This window comes from Strigops habroptila, chromosome 2 (assembly GCF_004027225.2).
Source record: "Strigops habroptila isolate Jane chromosome 2, bStrHab1.2.pri, whole genome shotgun sequence".
NCBI classification, from domain to species: domain Eukaryota; kingdom Metazoa; phylum Chordata; class Aves; order Psittaciformes; family Psittacidae; genus Strigops; species Strigops habroptila.
Window position 1 is genome coordinate 111,558,442 of NC_044278.2, and position 17,557 is coordinate 111,575,998.

General features: G+C 40.4%; 1 protein-coding gene across 2 annotated transcripts; it reads left to right on the plus strand.

The window, feature by feature from the left end:
• The first annotated feature begins 1,577 nt into the window (after positions 1-1,577).
• Positions 1,578-17,137, plus strand: CCDC82 (coiled-coil domain containing 82). Of its 2 annotated transcripts, none has more exons than XM_030477118.1 (8): positions 1,578-1,680; positions 2,272-2,830; positions 3,456-3,678; positions 4,817-4,909; positions 6,933-7,057; positions 7,891-8,061; positions 14,253-14,438; positions 14,994-17,137. In XM_030477118.1, the coding sequence occupies exons 2-8, from the start codon at positions 2,279-2,281 to the stop codon at positions 15,057-15,059; spliced, it is 1,416 nt and encodes a 471-aa protein (XP_030332978.1). In that variant the 5' UTR covers positions 1,578-1,680; positions 2,272-2,278; the 3' UTR covers positions 15,060-17,137. The 2 variants fall into 2 exon arrangements, with proteins under 2 accessions (XP_030332978.1, XP_030332977.1); XM_030477117.1 differs by having other exon boundaries at positions 1,603-1,680; positions 2,255-2,830.
• Positions 17,138-17,557: the final 420 nt, after the last annotated feature.

A 17,557-nucleotide genomic window follows, 5' to 3' on the forward strand; every position in this document is an offset into this window, starting at 1 on the left:
CTAAAAAGGTGTGTGAGGGGTGGGTGCATAAATCACAAGGGCATAATTGCCCACGGGTCTTTGTTTGGGATCCCTCTCCAGAGGCACCCAGTTAGAGCTGTCCCTTTTGCTGTATCACTCTTATTAAGCTATTTTTTCCCAGAATTGAATGATCATGACTCTGCTGCAGGAAACCTGGGGTCAAGCCCGAAGCAGGAGGAAGTGTTCTTGTGAGTGTGTGTGTGAGTAAGGAATCAAAAGGAGCACCCATCAGCTCTCTGGAGTTGCACACTGCAAAGGGACTCCAGTCCTAGCAGTTAAAGTCTCAGTTGGTGTGTGTGCGACTCCTTGGATGGTGTATGAATGCTCAGGCAGCAGCTTCTCCCCTAATATTACTGTACTCTCCATCTTCCAAACTCCTCTGCTGCAACACTCCCACTTTCCCCTGTGACTAAGACAACATCCAGGCCATCCTGAATCAAACTCCCCATCCCCTCACCTCCATTTCTGGGGGTCCCCATGTGAGGGCCAGCCCAAGCTGCGAACAGCACATGTTCAGCAATTCAGTGCATGCTGCGAAGTTGCTGTTACCAATAAAAAGAGTTACCTGTGCTGAGAGGCAGGTCTCTCCTTGAGTACCAGCAGTGGTAGGACCTCTCTGTGTCACCCAGCCTCTGATTTTCCATGTGGATATAGCATGAATCACAGAGAACCAGGGCCCTCCGCGTGCTCCCACTTCTGGTTGAGAAGCCCAGTGTGGAACTGCAGGCACCATACCCAAAATGTGACGTACAGACACCAAAGGAAGTGTTATTTTCTTCTAAGAGGCCCACAGAGGGGGCTGACAGGGGCTCTCCCAAGCATGGACACCACTGGGATTTCTGCTCCGGCTGGGGCCAGGCTTGCACTCCCACCACATCCCCATAGTTACAGTTGCCACAACCCACTTTCATGCCAGCCATCATTTGAGGGTTGAACACAATAAATCTAGTGGGTTTGTTCCCACCAAAGAGGGGAGATTCAGGCTAGATGTGAGGAAGAAATTCTTTACAATGAGGTTGGTAAAACACTGGCACAAGTTAGCACTGGCACAGGTTGCCCAGAGAGGTGGTGGATGCACTATCCCTGGAGACATTCCAGGTCAGGCTGGATGTGGTTCTGGGCAACCTGATCTAGTTGAAGATGTGCTTGCTCATTTCAGGGGGTTTGGACTAGATGACCTTTGAAGGTCCCTTCCAACCCAAACTATTCTGTGGTGGCTCTGAAGAAGCCTCTTTGGCAGGATAAGCCTCAGGCCAGGCCTGACACCGGAGATGTTTGCCGGCAGCCCCTTTGGGTGGCCTACACCGATTTTCCTCAGCAATGCATCTAGGGTGAGCACAAAGGCGATCACAACTAAACCTCCACTCTCTAACACTGCGGGGTGAGAGCAGAGAGCAAAGCCTGCTACCCCGCGCGGGGAGGGAGCAGGACTCGAACCCGTGATCTCCCGCTCTCCAGCACTGCTCGGCAACCCGCGCACACCCCATGACGCCTCTCCTGCCAGCACTTCCGTAAACACCGCGGCAGCTGAGTGACAGCGGCGGTGACCAATCGCGGCGCGCGGAGCGCGGGGGGGGGCGGAGCCTCTCCTCAGCGGTCCGGCGCCCGAGCGCGGGAGCGGTAGCGGTAGAAGTAACGGCCGCGGGCGGGCGGCGGGAGGTCGGTGTGCGCCATGGCGGCTGCGGCGGGCGCGATGAGCTCTGCTCCCCCGGGACCAGCCCGCTTTGTGCAGTGGCGCGGGGAGCAGCTCGCCTCAGGGCGCCGCTGCCGCGCCGGGTCTGGCGGCGGGCGGGGGGGAGGCCCGACAGCCTGCGGAGGGTGGTCCGTTCCAGCTGAGGCCGCTCCTCAGTGGGGCCTGCTAAGGATGGTCCTGAGGGAGCGGTGAACGCCTCAGGAGCAGGGAAGCCCTCGGCCTCAGCTGTAGGCTTCCTTCGAGTGTTGAGGGATGATGGGGCCTGGAGCTGCACTCCAGACCTGATTTTTAGCGTTCGTTTATGCTGGGTGTGGGTAGTTCTGCTCTTCATCTTCCTTTTTAGCAAGGCATATCTTCTGCAGAAGTTACTGTGCATGCTTAGTTTTGGTTGGTGCTGATTTCTGCATGTGTCTCTTAATAATGATATTGAGTCGTAAGTGTATGTGACAAAATCCACATGCCCTTCCAACTTTTTTTTCTTTTTCTGTTTTTTTAATGGCATACTGTAGTAAGTGCTTTATTTTACCCGTTTATATTTAGGTCTTATATTGTTACAGCCTTCCAATGGAGATAAAAACAGTGGTCAGAAGGTATGAAACAAGAAAAAAGACAGCAGTAACAGAACTGTCATCATCCAAATCCCGAGTTGATTGGAGACGCACTAAGAGGGAGATCATACTACTTGACAGCAATGATGAATCCTCGGGTACTTCTGAGGAGGAAGAGCCTAGCACATCAGAAGATGAAATAGATGAAAAAGATGAAACTGCTGTGGAGGGCAGCCTTTCAGGTCATGAAGAGAAAAGCCACGATGGGGAAGTAACAGAAAGTAGTGAGGATGAGGAGTGCATTGTGCCTGGGAAGCGTAAAAGGTTGAACACATCTGTCTTGTATGACAGTGATGAAAGTGAGGACAGTGATATACTTGTTAGAAAAGTTTTTGCTAAGCGCCGCTGTATAATAGATGAAGATGAGAATTCTAGAGAACTACAACCTGATGAAGCCTGCTCTGCAGAAAATGTTTCTACTAATAGGAAACAGCAAGTGTTTGCAAAATTGAAACAACTTGCAAGACAAAGAGCAACTCGGAGATCTGGCAGAAGTGAAAATTGTGAGGTCTGGATTTTACCTTTGAAATTCAATTGGAGAAAATATTGAACGTAGGGGAACACAAATAGATATAAATCAGTGGGATTTCATTTATTTTGGTGGGGGTTATTTCTGACAAATCAGTAGTTCTGTCACATTTTAACAGTTGTTGCATTAACGAGAAAGCAATATTGACTGCTGAAAACCTTTCTTTGGTTTAATTTTAATCACTGAAGAGTTAAGAATTTCCTTTCATTTGCTCTTTCAGGCATTCTGATGACTAAGCAGCTTAGAATGCAGGTATCTTCTCTACATAGTCAGAAAGGAAAAACTTCTGTATCATGAAGAGGACTCTCTTTAGCGTGAGAGGACTATCAAGTTATTTTTATCAAGAAGCAAAATACCTGCTGAAGTAATTTAGAGATCTCATGTTAGCTTAATTCCTACAAATAGCCTGAAGAGGGGTACATGGAGATGGCCAAGTAATTGTCCTCTAGCACAGAATAATGTATTTTTTAGAAACTGTATTTCTTGTTAATTGAACAAAAGGTGTAATTAGAAGGTCAAAAATCTTATCTAGTATATGTAGTATTTTGTCACTGCAAATACTGAAAATTCATATGTTTGAAACACTTTTTTTAAATTTCCTTAGGATTCTAATAGTGAAGCAGAAATAGAAGAGGAACCATTCTTTCACTTGCCCCTCACACCCACAGAAGGTAGTGACACTGACTGCGACAGCTTGAAAGATTTTATAGTAGAGGAAGAAGATGATGATGATGGTGACACAGAGCACATAACGAGTGGAAACCAGCCACGGCACAAGGAACTGTATACATCAAATAGCACGTTGCTGGCAAACTATGTCCCACACTGTAAGATCAAAATTAGAGACAATTCTTTATGTACAGCTTGCTTGTAGTGAGGTAATAAATATTAATGGAGTGAAAATACAAATACCGTGTAATAGGATAGGGTAGTTTAAAAGCAGATTCCTAAAAGGCTTGAATTTCTTGTGGAAGTGGTCTGATTTCCACAGTAAACTTTTACGGTCTTTCTGTATCCTATTAAAGGGAGAGTATAATTGGGGGGGAAGGAAGGGAAATGCTATTGCAGATTTTTTAAGTTGGTCTGATTTAGGATAAAATAGGCTACTATGATGCAGTCATTTAGTGGAGACCTAAAAGCATCTTCCATCTTACGATACATGCTAAAAGCAGCTGTGTTAATTCTGGCCACGTTCTGTTCTGGAGATTGATGTAAAATGCTTGCCATGAGTTTGGGGTTTTGGGGTCTTGGGATTTTTATTAATTTCTTTTCTTAGGGTATTTTTATTTGATGGTGGTTGAGACTGAGGAGCACTGGTCTTTGGGGGGGCGTCTGAATTCAGGAGAAAATTTCAGCCAAACTGCAGAGAGTGAGAAAACTTTTCAGGTTGTTCTTTTGTAAAAACTGGTATCTGGATGGAGCAGAGGGATCTGAAGCAGAACTTTATGCTAGTTATCTTCTTGTATATCTTCTTGTTCAGAAGCAAGTATGTACTGACAGAACAGTCAGCGCTGGTGTAGATGGTCACAAGCATTTGTGTTATTTTTTCCCCAGTAAAGACCTGAGCAGAATTGTTCATATTTGAAAGAAAATTAGAAAAAAGAAAAAATGAACAAAAACCCAAAACAATAAGCCTGGTCTTCTCTGGTTTGCATTATTTCCTGCTAGTCATAGAATTGTTTTCTTCTTTTAGTGTTTGTAGCTCTTCTTGCTGAAAGGATGTGTGACTTAAGAATGCTAAAAATTCGTTAAGATCTTTGGGATGAGAAGCCCTATGTAAAGACAAGGTCTTAAAGATGCAGGTGTTGTATATTGAAATGAGTTTTAAATCCAGTTTTAAATGACTTTAAAATTCTAAATTTATGATAATAGAAGAAAAGAATTCTTCTTAGAGGACTTTTAACATTGCTTACATCTTCTTTTTCTCTCTTTTGGTCAACTCTGGTTATATTGCTTTCTTCCCAGTATCTCGCTGTGATCATTATGTACACTTCAAAAGAGTAGTAAAGGCTTTCCTCATAAACGCAATTGATGACACTTTTCTGAGCTCATTATATGGTAAGTAAATCACATTAAATAATACAATAGTGCATTCAAAGTTATACAAAGACATTTATTCTAGGGAAAGATGTGTCTCCTGATTAGAGTATAGTACTGTGAGTCCGGAGATCTGGTTTTGGTTTTGCTGCTCTCTGACTTGGGGGCAATGGGAAATCTTTCTGAAAAGGATAGAGTAATCTTGGAAAAATGTGTAGACTTAATTCCTTTAAGCCTAGGAGACATTCTGAGATATAGGGAAGTGTTTCTGTGTTGCTGATCGGCAGTAACAGTTCCAGCATGAAAGCAAAATGAATTTCAAAGTAGATATCTCAATGAAAACATTGCAAGGTCAGCTGATTTGACAGAGTTTCACGTGCTTCATAGCTTTTTTTTGAGGAATTCGATAGATAATAAGTAATTTTATTTATGGAGATTATTCCATATCTTTTTAATTCTTTAAACATTCATGCTTTCAGATGAATTTTAGTGGCAGTCAATACATCTGGTCTTGTCCTTGCTGAGGAAGTGCTTTTTGACACTTGACCTAGTGGGGCTGAATGGCAACCTCACATGTAGTTTCAGAAGCACTGTAAAGATGGGATTAATGAGAGAGGATTGTCAGTGTCAGGTTGTGGAAGGACTCAGTAAAGTGTCAAAGAGAGGATGTTTTGATGTCATCAGGAACTAGAGAGAATGGCGTACACCACGGACTTCAGAATAAAGGCTCCGTATTCCTGGAGCTAAAAATGTCTTTCATCTACCACAGCTAGTTCTTTCGGATGTTAGTTTTGTTTTACCAAGTAAAAACAAGCTTATGGAAAGTAATAAGTAAAGTAGCTTCCATCTATTTCAAATTGTATCTACTCTATAAAACTAACAACTTACTGCCAAGGTGCTGGAAGTAGCTCAGCTACGCAGGTGAGTTGGAGGTTGTATTCTGAAGGTTGTATGTCTTTCTGAAGAACATGGTATCGTATGAACACAACCCAGCATTATAAAGATATATTTTATAACACAGAATGGATTTTTCTGAGTTAATGGAAGTGAATATCTGAATGAGTTTGAATCAAGAGCAGCTGCTGTAGTATTAGAGTGCAGGCTTGCTTTTTATTGTGAGGGATTTCTTTATGGTCTGTCACAGCCTCAAGTTCTTTGCATAGCTAACTTACTGAAAATATGTGTAAAGTGTATATGGAAAAACAATTGTAATTATGGTGGCTATAATGATAATGACAATTAACTGGTTTTATATAAAAAGCAAGATAGCCAGTGGTCCATCTTGGTTGTGTTTCCTTCATAACAGCATTACTAAAAGACACAGGCAGGTAGGTGAATTAACTCGCATGTGTCTATATGCTGAAGCTCAAGATAGTATGAATTACCCTACACCTGTGAAAGTCCTTTTTCATTCCTGGAGTCCAGCACATATTTGGGAGACAGTTGTGGAATAGTGGTGGCTTTACCGGTCCTCATACTTGTTTATTTCTTTTGTTTGAGTAAGTATTTGGAAGTACTTATGCTGACTAACTCAAGGCACCTGCCTGTGCTGCTGCAGTGTAAAGGCTGGTTCCTGTGTGCTCCTTGTAACTGATGAAGAGAGTTGTCAGAATTTCTGCTCTGAAGCAGCTCAGAGCTATTAATTTTTGTGGATTGCAACCTCTTCCCTTGTACATTATGAGAACTTATATAAACTGGACAAAAAGCAAGACACTTATTTCCCTCCCCACTCTTCCATTCCTATAAATGGGATCGAGTGAATGGCTCTCCATTTGGGATGACCGCTTTTCACTTTAACATTGATTGTAGAGTTTATTCATGTACTTCTTGTGATACAGACTTATAAAACAATTAAATATATCAGTTTATCAGAGCTGCATGGATCACTTTTATGGATAACAGTAGCAAATGTATTCAGGGATAATCTGTTAAAATCATTCATAGTTCTTGGTATGCAGAAGCATAATGTCCTTAAAGGTTTTATTTGAAGAAACTTGTACAACATAGAGTTGGCAGCAAATTAATAACAACTCTCAATGAACAGGTGGAACAAGACAAAAGAAGTATGCACAGGATATGTTGCTCTCACTTCATTATTTGGATGACCGCTTCATTCAGCCTCGTCTTGAGAGCCTAATCTCTGGAAGTCGCTGGAAAGATCGATACAAGGTATGTAGCTTCTACTTTCAGTAGTGAAGTAGGCTCCAAATCATACTATTACTGATGGGGTTTTTTTAATACTGTAATTCTCTGTAAAGATACTATAAGTGCTATATATGTATACTTATTTTTAATAGAAAGTCATTCTTATGTAACTTGTTTTGATACTTCTGTTATTTATTCTAATTATTCTGATATTTATATCAGAAGTATAACCTGATAAACATTCAGGTAACAGAACAGAATCTCTTCTCAGTTAATCTGAATGCTTCTGCTAATTCAGCAGATGACTTTTTGAGGATTTTTTGTGACCTGCTAAATGTCAAACAAAATTTCTTCTTCTTCTCACAAAAAAGATGATCCAGTATGTTCATAATGAAACTTCTACTGCTTAAAAAAAAAAAAATGAAGTCAATATAAAGTAAGCCAGTCATTGCATACAAATTGCTGGAATAGTATTAGTGTGATAGGGTTATCTAATATCGCTGTAATAATAGTGTGGCCAGTGGAGAGATACAGTGTGTTTGTTTGAAGCAGACCAACTGATACAGTTGCACTCCTACCTCCTCCAAAAAGACAAAGGAGGTGAGAGTGCCAGGATGCAGAAGCCATTCCTTAGGTCTGAGGCCGAAAGAAAGAATTAACGAACTAGAACTGAGTGAAGTGTTGGAAAATGATTGAGGAGGTATATGTTCACAACCGAATGGTGGAAGATTTCAAATTTTAATCTCTTTGCTTTCTCTTACACTAATCTTGTGTGAGTACAGAGTACTCAGCAGCCTATTTCAGACATCTTTCAGTTTAAGGAGATTCTTTAATGTTATTTGGAATCTGTTTTTCAGGAGCGTGTGGATTGTTACCCGAATGTTCACATAATCTTGAAAAATCCAAAATATATGTCTTGTCAGGCCTGCGAATTGAATCGGTACTGTAAGTTTAATGTGCTGCTCTCTGGAAAGCTTTATAATAGCAGAACTTTGGAAATGGATGACTTCATGTCAGATGACAAACAGGTAACTTCAAACTAGCACCCTATGTGATTATTGTTAAGCTTTGTCTAGTGTTACGGAAAATCATACAAAGAATAGAAATCCTATCAACACATCTAATGTCTGTAATGCTAGAGACAGGCGTTAAGCCACTGCACTTCCATGTCTAAACCTTATTAATTTTTTAAAATATAATGACCATTTTGCAGTCTGGAGGAGTATATTCCTAGACTTAGCTAGGAATTATGAAGAAAGTTCCTATGAAACTTGAAAGGATGAATAGGGGCATACCCCTTCCCCCCCCCCTCCAACCTCTCTTATATTTTGGGAAAGCACTAATGAAAAATATCCTCAAATAAACCTAACTCTTAGGAAGCAAATAAATGTGATGGTTTTCTCTGACCTTTGTTTTTGCCTGCATCCCAATGATTGATGTGCTGTTTCCTTCCCACTTTTGCCACTTAATATTAGCACCTGATGCAGCACATGTACTTGCACTGTGGTAAGCGCTAGCAAGTATACCCAGCTGTGAGCTGGAGTTCATGATCAAAAAGCCTTACAATAGGGTTTATTGATAACTCTCACCCTCAAGTCAAAAATTGACACTTGTCTCAATTTTTCTTCTGCTTCAAATCTGTACTGTCTGAGTGTCATCCAGGGCAAGTAAACTCTAGGTACCTGACATCCTGCACATCCTACTCAGCATGCTTGTCTTTTGTAGTGCATGGGGAGGCAGTCTGAAACCGTGCTTCAAAGAGGCTGAAAGCTTGCATGAAGATCATGCTAACCAGAGTGGTGATACGAGCACTCAGTCAGTTACTTCTAAGTAGCTTTTTGTTTAGCCAGAGAACATTTAACAGAAGACTCAAAATCCTAAAGTGGATGCATATCTTAAAGACAGGAAAACCAGTGGTAAAGGAATTACACAGCTGTGATGCTCTGAACATGCCTGCAATTCCTGGTTTCACCAAGTACCCGAGAAATACTATGACTTTTTTTAATCTTGAATAGATCCAATGCCAGAGTCTGAGGCTTTAAATCAAGAATGACATTTGCCTCAGATTTACCTATATTCTAAATATCAGAATGTCTTTTCACTGCAATTGGATCATTTAAAAGCCTTTTGCCTTTCTGTGTGCCTGTAATGCCTGTAAGACTTTCCCAGCAGGAATCTTGCATTGATTATCTTTCAGAAATATTATAAAAGTAACTTTCTATATAACAGACAATCGTCTCCATTGAATGATTGCGTTTTCTATTTTGTTGCAGGTGAGGTTTGTTCTGCGTTGGGTCACTAGGTTTGCTAATTCTGTGCCTACTATGCCTCTAGCATTTGGAGCACCCATGTGCACTCCAGTAATTCTTGTTTGCTCTGGGTCAGAGCATTGAGTGAATAGTGCCACTGTCATTCTCATAGTCCAAGTACAGCTTAGTCAGAATTTATTGCTTCATGCTTTGGATTTTTTCACATCTACTCTTTACCATTTAGCTCTTCACTCAGGATGAAGTATCTTGACATCTCAGTTGCATTGACACTTGAAATTCACAGAATCATTAGAGTTGGAAGGGACCTCTGGAGATCATCCAGTCCAACCCTGCCTTGCCAAGGCAGGGCCACCAGAGCAGGTTACACAGGAGCGTGTCCAGGCGGATTTAAATGTCTGCAGAGAGGGAGACTCCGCAACCCTCCTGGGCAGAATTACTGGTCTCCTTTTGAGAAGACTTGTTCCTAACTACTTCAGTACATTTTATTAGAGCCTTTTTCTCATTACTGCATTATCAGAATTACTTGTCCAAACTAGATATGTTTTTGTCACTCAGTTGTCTCTACTAGGGCATTTTGGATTAAATTCTATTTTGGGAATGAAACACACCTTTCCTGTTGTGACATGATGTGGCACTGAGCAGTCAGATGACTTGAGCAATCAATTTTCTTGTATTTCACAGCTGAGACTTCTGAAGACCTTGACTTTTAAGAACCTGGGTGTTCCTAATATTTAGGGATCTTCCCTTCAAATTTACAGCTATCAATAATTGTTATGATTAAGTCTGCATATGATCTTCTTACATAATTCATGACCTTTTATGATAACTCAAAGCACACAATTTGTCAAGATAAAATATTGCTAGTTGTGTATCAAAATTCTCAGCAGCTTTAGAAGGTGTATTCCTTTTCTTTGTGAGTGTAAATAGTTTTTGAATACAGCTACAGTTCCTCATAGTATTTGCTAAAGAGAAAAAAGTGTCAGAACAAGGTGTATTTACAATATATTTTGAAATGTGGTGTAATGGGATTTCTTATATACAAATGAAGTGAAGCCGACATCAAACTGGAAGTACACCTTACTGAAGCTCACGCCTGTATTGTTTAGGTCTTTGCAAACTAACTTAAGAGATTTGAGGGGTGCCAGAGTGATTATCACAATGTCATCGTATTGGGCTCTGTAATGTAGAATCTAGGAAAATCCATGCTGCAGTTTTTCTTGAATAGATGACAAACCCTTCTGAGCAGCAGTTGTTCATCCTCTGCTTTGGTAAGTCTGTGTGTGCATGATAGTTAAGAGCTAGGCTTTTCCAGCAAGGCTTTTCCCTATGTTTATTGCAGGGAAACAGTAAGTCCTTGGCACTCATACTAGCACTGATACTGCATTCCATTGTACAGTCACTATTTCTTACATATGGGTCTCTAAATGTAGATCAGGTTTTCATGGGAAGTGCGTGCCTTACCTAACCAGAAATAATAAGTGAACTAGCACAAGAATTTAATCTTTGCTCAACATCCAACTTAACTGGTGGAAATAACAGTAGAAATTGCCTCTCTGCTGTCCAAATGTTGTCCTACAGAAAGCACTGGCCATTTTTCACTTTGGAAAAAACTTGAAATATCCTTTTGAATATTGAACTAACTTCCTAGTTCATTTTTGTCCTTTTCAGCTTAACAGTAGAAAATGAGAGCTTTTTTTTTTTTTTTAACCTTTGACCCCAGCATCTGCTGAGATGCCTGCCAATGTAGCTCAGGGGCTGTAGAACAGACCCAGGAGACGGAGTTATTGAGCACTTTCCAGTAACTTTTGATAGTGCCTTTGTAATGCAACATTCATGTTCTTATAGTGACCTGTAAGTTAAGACTGCTAAAAGCACTGTTCTCAAGTAGTGTTTGAAGTTCTGCTGGCAACACATTGATCAACTCATCCTGCCAATTGAGAAAAAAGAAAGGAGGGGAAAAAAAGAGAAAAGGCACACAGAGCTACATGAAACTGGCACTTCAGGAACTTAATTGACTGAAAGAGGAGGCAGTTCAGCACTGGCAGGTCAGGTTGAACGGAAGCACATAGTTGGACTGTTTTCTGAAGTTTTATTTGAAAATACCCGAGCAAAGTGGATGTGGAGAGAACAAAAACAGACCTCCAACCCTCCTCTTCTGCATAAAACTTTCCTTTTCTCTCATCTCTCAAGTATTCTGTTTTGCCAATAGAAAGAGAAACAGCTGTTCCAGTTTTGCTTAGGCTTGCAGTGATTGTTATGTGTGTGGGTGCCAATTCTCATTCCTCAATGGTGAGGAAGAATTGAATTGTTTAGAGGTATAGGTGACCCCACACCCCTTTGCTCCTGTGTCACCTGGATTGTAAACCCATTTCTACTCTCAGTCTCGGTGTTCTGCTTCCATTTGTAATCATGCTTAGAGGACATGGATTGAGTCATTACATGTCGTGCTATTGTCAGGCTGTGCTTCTGCATTCCATACAAAGTGATTTAACACAACTTTGGCTGATACGGGCAGCCTCAGGAGATAAGTTAAGCATTCGGACAGAGTCACTGAGAGGAAAAAATTAGCATGAGTACAGTACTGAGATTCTTTCCAAAGCTGCATTCGGAAATAGCATTGTATTTTTAGGCAGTCTTTCTTGCTTTAAAAACACAATACGTGATTACATTATACAACATTTAGCTATTTGGCTTTGGCATTTCTCCAAGGTGGAAATACTTTACACCTCGTGCATAAATGAACTATAAAATTCTTTGCCATAAGATACTTTGGAATCGAAAAGTGTTAGTGAGTCCCAAAAGGAATTATACAGGTTCTTGGAGAAGCTTCTACCACAGTTATGGAACTCGATAGTTGGGATGATACAGACAGTCTTAACTGTTGACTGCTAGAAGCTGTATGTTAATGTTATGATTGTTCTGGTGTTCATCCTGCATGTTATACTAACTTCCTAAATATCTCCCGCTAGCTGTTGTTGCAGGGGAACAACTGGGCCATCAGTTGGATGCAGGATGGTATCTTCTATTTTACATCACGTAATGTTCACGATTTCATTGCTGCACTTCATTGCTTGGGATACTTGAAAACTTATGAAATGCTCTATGAAACACCACAGCTCAGTTCTTGTTTGTTTCAGTATTTGGAATTGTGCTTCTGGAAATCTGAGTGAATCAAGGTTATGCATTGGTTGGTAGGTCTTGCACTTCAGAAGCACATGTAGCACCAAACACAGCTTCCCAGTTTTGGGGAGAGTAGAAAATGGAGCTGTACATAAGTACATGTACATAAGCAGTAGAGTTGCAATGTAGTGATAGGAATTTTTTTATTTCAAGATGGTTAAAATATCAGTTAATAACCATCTACTGAAGATCAGATCAAAAGGTCTTTTAAGTGAGTGTGTCTTGACTTCAGTCATATTATGCCTTCTTATATCAGTTGAGCTGCTGGTTGATACATTTAAGAAACTATACTCCTATATTTAAGAATATATGATACCAATAAATATTAATTTAGCTTATAAAATCATTATAACTATGCTTTTCTGTTACTGTCATTGTCAGTAGGTGTGGATACCAAGTAGGTTGGGTGTTTTGGGGAACTGCTCACAGATGCAAACATTTGGTCATGGGGTTTTTTTCTCAGTAAAACTACATCAGTTTCTCCTGTATGTATCAGGAGCTGATTTTCTTCACACATGTATTAATCATGTTGCTTTTGAGTGTAGAAAAACACTTTTTGACCTCTGAAAACCAGCCAGATGTAGATTTCTTACCTGATAGGCTTTGCCTCCCTGGGTGCATCTGTGGTCATTCGCAGGGGACAGATTTCCTCTTCTAATTTGCCATTTTATGAACTTGAACTCTTGTTCTTGTAGAAATGGAACAAAACTCACTCTTGTGAAATGCAGAATGTCTGTCCTTAAATATAGATGAACTTTGATTCTTTCTCCCTCCCCACACCTCCAATTTCACGTATTCTTCGTGAAGATTTAGGATGGCCAAAGATTCTTGTAACCAATCAGTATATTACCCAGTATTTTCAGGTATTCCTGACCACTTAACATCTTTGAATAACATCTGAGTTCAAGATACATGCAAACACATGCCTGTATTTAATGTTAGCGCTGATAGATGATAATGAATCTCCTCTAATCCATGCTCTGATTATGTATTTACATGCATATTTACCACTTGTTTATCTATAACGATTGCTGTAAAAAAAAAAACTATTAAATAAGACCGTTGTGTCTTTTCTGCACAGAAATTGTAGAAGTAAAACTGGTGTTAAGTGGGAGATGCAGCAGAGGCTTTGATTTCTACAGCGTTATGGCCTAGCTATACCTCCTAGGCAGTTCCAGATTAACATTTGCATTTATAAACCCTCAGTTTTCAGATTTTAATTTTAAGGAAGACAATCTTTCTATATATTTATTAAATACATGTTTCTAGGTGTATGTCTGTTTGTATTTATATGTATTTCTCAAAGAAATATCGAATACTATTACTCTACAAAATGCTAAAACTGGTATTTCATGTCTCTGGGAAGTAGTACATACTGATGAAAAAGTAATCAAATAATTTCTCTTTCTCTATTTTCACAACATGATGGTTGCCTAAATTGTTAATGATTTTGTAATGAAGTTCCACCAGGAGATAGGAGAGATACTACCAACTATAAACAGGTTGTGTGTGCAACAAAACAGTACTGATAAGCTGCCATTGCACAGACTCACTGGCTGCCTGCTTGCTCAGGAATTATTCTACTGTGGCTGTAAAAACTATATGGGGTTTATGCTGATTTTATGCATGTGGTGTTATTCTGTTTATTTCATTATTCAGAGCCTTTTCCTAGACTGACATAAAATCTTACTGGACTGACTTAGCCATTCTTTATATTGTCAAGATAATCGCAGTTCTATCAGAGAGTGATTTTGTTCACTTTGGCCTAGGTTTTGAAGGTTGGCATGGTGTGTGCAAATCGGACAAGAGTTTACCATAATTTGAAGCACTTCAAATACAAGTTGTACCTGCATTGCAGCTCCATTACTGAGTTGGATGGTTTGGAGGATGAACCAGTCAAAGACACAGTAGAACGGCTTTTCAGCCAGTTGGAAGACAATGGGTGGATTCAGAAGGTACAACTGAGTTGTTTGATGTATTCTTTTCCAAGTAGATAAAAGCAAGCTGAGATAAAATGTCTGATTTAATTGATCAGTTCTGAATTACAGGGTTTCAGTAATACAACTCAACCATTCATCCACTTGTGCTGACCCCGTCTCTCTCACAGTGGTATACTCCTGCGCTCACGCAGTTTGTGTCAGCTTGTGACATGAAGCTTTCTGACAGCTGCATGATCTCTGGGCTGTGGTGGGCAGGCTCCCATTTCATGTGACAGCAGCAGCACCACAGACTCAAGCTGTAACTTAGAAGCATTGGAAACACGTACATGAGGCGCAGCGAGACTATTTTACTCTTCTGTTTAGGCTGAAGTACTTTGAATTATTCAGAAACACTTTATGGACTATTTTAAGACAACATGTAGTACAATTGTATTTAGCAAGCTTTCAGATATCATTACATCTGAATCGTTGGCATGCTTGTTAATGTATTGAAGAACAAGAAGCAGCAGTCTTTATGTAATTCACTTATGAAACATTGATAAAATAATACAGGTTTTATTTTATTTGCAGAGATACAGTGATCTTGAAGACTACATGAATGATGCAGACAGTTTCCAAGAAGAGAGAATGGATTAAGTGGTCACAAAGCTCTTTGAACAACATCTATAAAAAAACTGAATTACCTATTTTATCTGTATGCACTTTATCTCTGCTTGGTCTTCAAGATTCTTTCTAGGCTGTTATGTTTAAATCCATCTGCCTTTAAACAACTGTTTGAGAATTTGCTGTATTTTTTTTCTCATTTGTGTCAATGATAACCCAAAGTTTTATCAAATCAGTCCTTCCAGAATTACTGCATAGGTCACTGTCAGCTTCCTTCTTTTCTTAAAAATAACATCTTCATATCTATTTACTTGTGAAATAAAACTTCCACCTATTTACATTCAGCTGCACCGTAGGGAAGGTAGGAGATCATAGAATCATAGAATAGTTAGGGTTGGAAAGGACCTTAAGATCATCTAGTTCCAACCCCCCTGCCATGGGCAGGGACACCTCACACTAGACCATGTCACCCAAGGCTCTGTCCAACCTGGCCTCGAACACCGCCAGGGATGGAGCATTCACCACTTCTTTGGGCAACCCATTCCAGCACCTCACCACCCTCACAGTAAAGAACTTCTTCCTTATATCCAACCTGAACTTCCTCTGTTTCAGTTTGAACCCATTCCCCCTTGTCCTACCACTACAGTCCCTGATGAAGAGTCCCTCTCCAGCATCCTTGTAGGCCCCCTTCAGATATTGGAGATGCTGAGACCTTTTGAAGAAGGCATGTTTGGAAAGGGAAGGCTGTGTTATACAAGAACCTATGACTTGCATCTACCTTCCTTTTTGCTTGTTATCTGCAAGTAAGTCCAACCGCTTAGAATGGTAGTTACAATAAACAGGGCCCAAATGCAAAGATCTGTTTCCCCTCTGAGGAGTCAGTATAGACTGTTGCAAGGCAACAGAGGAAATATTCTGCAGTCCCGACTCCGTTTACAGCACAGCAGTCATCCTCTCTTCAGAGAGTAGGTGATGAGTCACATTATAGGCGTCACACAGACCGAGTCTGGCTTAGCCTCTGAACGAACATTTGGGCCCACATTGCTGCCTCTGATAAGCAGCTGGGGCAATTTACTGAGATTTTAAACATCAACTTATGTTGTGCAAACATAATGGCAACAACTTGCAGTAACTAAAAAATTAAGGAGAATGAATTAATGTGGCCATGCAAGATAAATAAGAATTTTTCCAGGGTAGCTTAACAGAAAATAGTAGTTACTCAGCAACATGATGCATGGCTTACCTGAATCTCATGAAGTCCCAGACTTCTTTGGGACCAGGGGAGTAGATTTTTGAGGAGTTGGGAAAGGTTAAGTACTGTATTGTTGGACGTGACCTGGCAGTGTGCGCTTGCCGCCCGGAAAGCCAATTGGATCCTGGGCTGCATCCAAAGGAGCGTGGCCAGCAGGTTGAGGGAGGTGATTCTCCCCCTCTGCTCTCACGAGACCCCACCTGCAGTCCCGTGATCAGCTCTGGGGCCCCCAGTATAAGAAGGGTTCTTTTAACAAGTTACTGTCTCAGAAGCAAAGAAAATGAAACCTTATTTCTCATGGATTTGTCCAGAAGAAATCCCCACATTCACTCTGCCCCTCTACTGGTAGCAGATGCTCTGATTGGCCAGGCAATGGTGAACATCTGCTGCATTTTTCCATAGAAACCGTACCTTTGGTTTGTTGTTCAGTGCCCTTCCTCCAGCATTCACTGTAAGAAATGAGCTGCTCTTATATTTTAGCAGTTCAAATGCAGCAATGGTTTGTGTGCTATTAGGGCGAGCCAATACCATCAGTTCTCCCTCGTACCCCATACAGATACAAGATTTATAAAACTGAGATGAAAAATCCCAGTAAACAGACTGAGGCTTACGCTCAAGTAAACTTATGTTGAAGATATCATTTCCATACCTGAACTGTGAGTTAGATACGTAAATATTCTGAGATTTGATATATCTTATACCTATCTCCCTGGTTACCAAAGCAAGTGCTCAGGAATCCATCTCAAATATATCTCTTTTAGGAAAGGTAATGTCCCTTGATGCCCCACTTCCTTCTGTTAACAAAACCTCTGTACACTTTTGTTGGCTTCTGTAGAATAATAAAATAAGATTCATGTTTGGTGTCACTTCATTCTTACAAAGGAACACTGTTCTGAAATAACTGAGGTTTGTACCACGTAATGCAGTATGTCCCCTCAGAGCCTTCCTGACCGATCTTAATTTCTGCAGCCTTTGGAATTTTCTGGAAACTCTCAAGACTGTATGATTGTTATTTAAAAACTTTGCAGTCAAAATGAACGGTCGATTTCTCATTTTGCCACATTTGAACTGTTTGCTGCCAAGTTACAAAATAAGTTTGTGAAATGTTGGCTCACTGATTACTGATGCTATTTCAAGACTACATACATTCTGATCAAAAAGAAAATTGGTAAATTGTTCCAGTGATTAGTTTTACTCATCTTTTGATACCTACCACATCCCAGATCATGTTTATCACCTCCTCTTCATTAACCTAAAAGGTGTGAGCTCTCAACTTCTT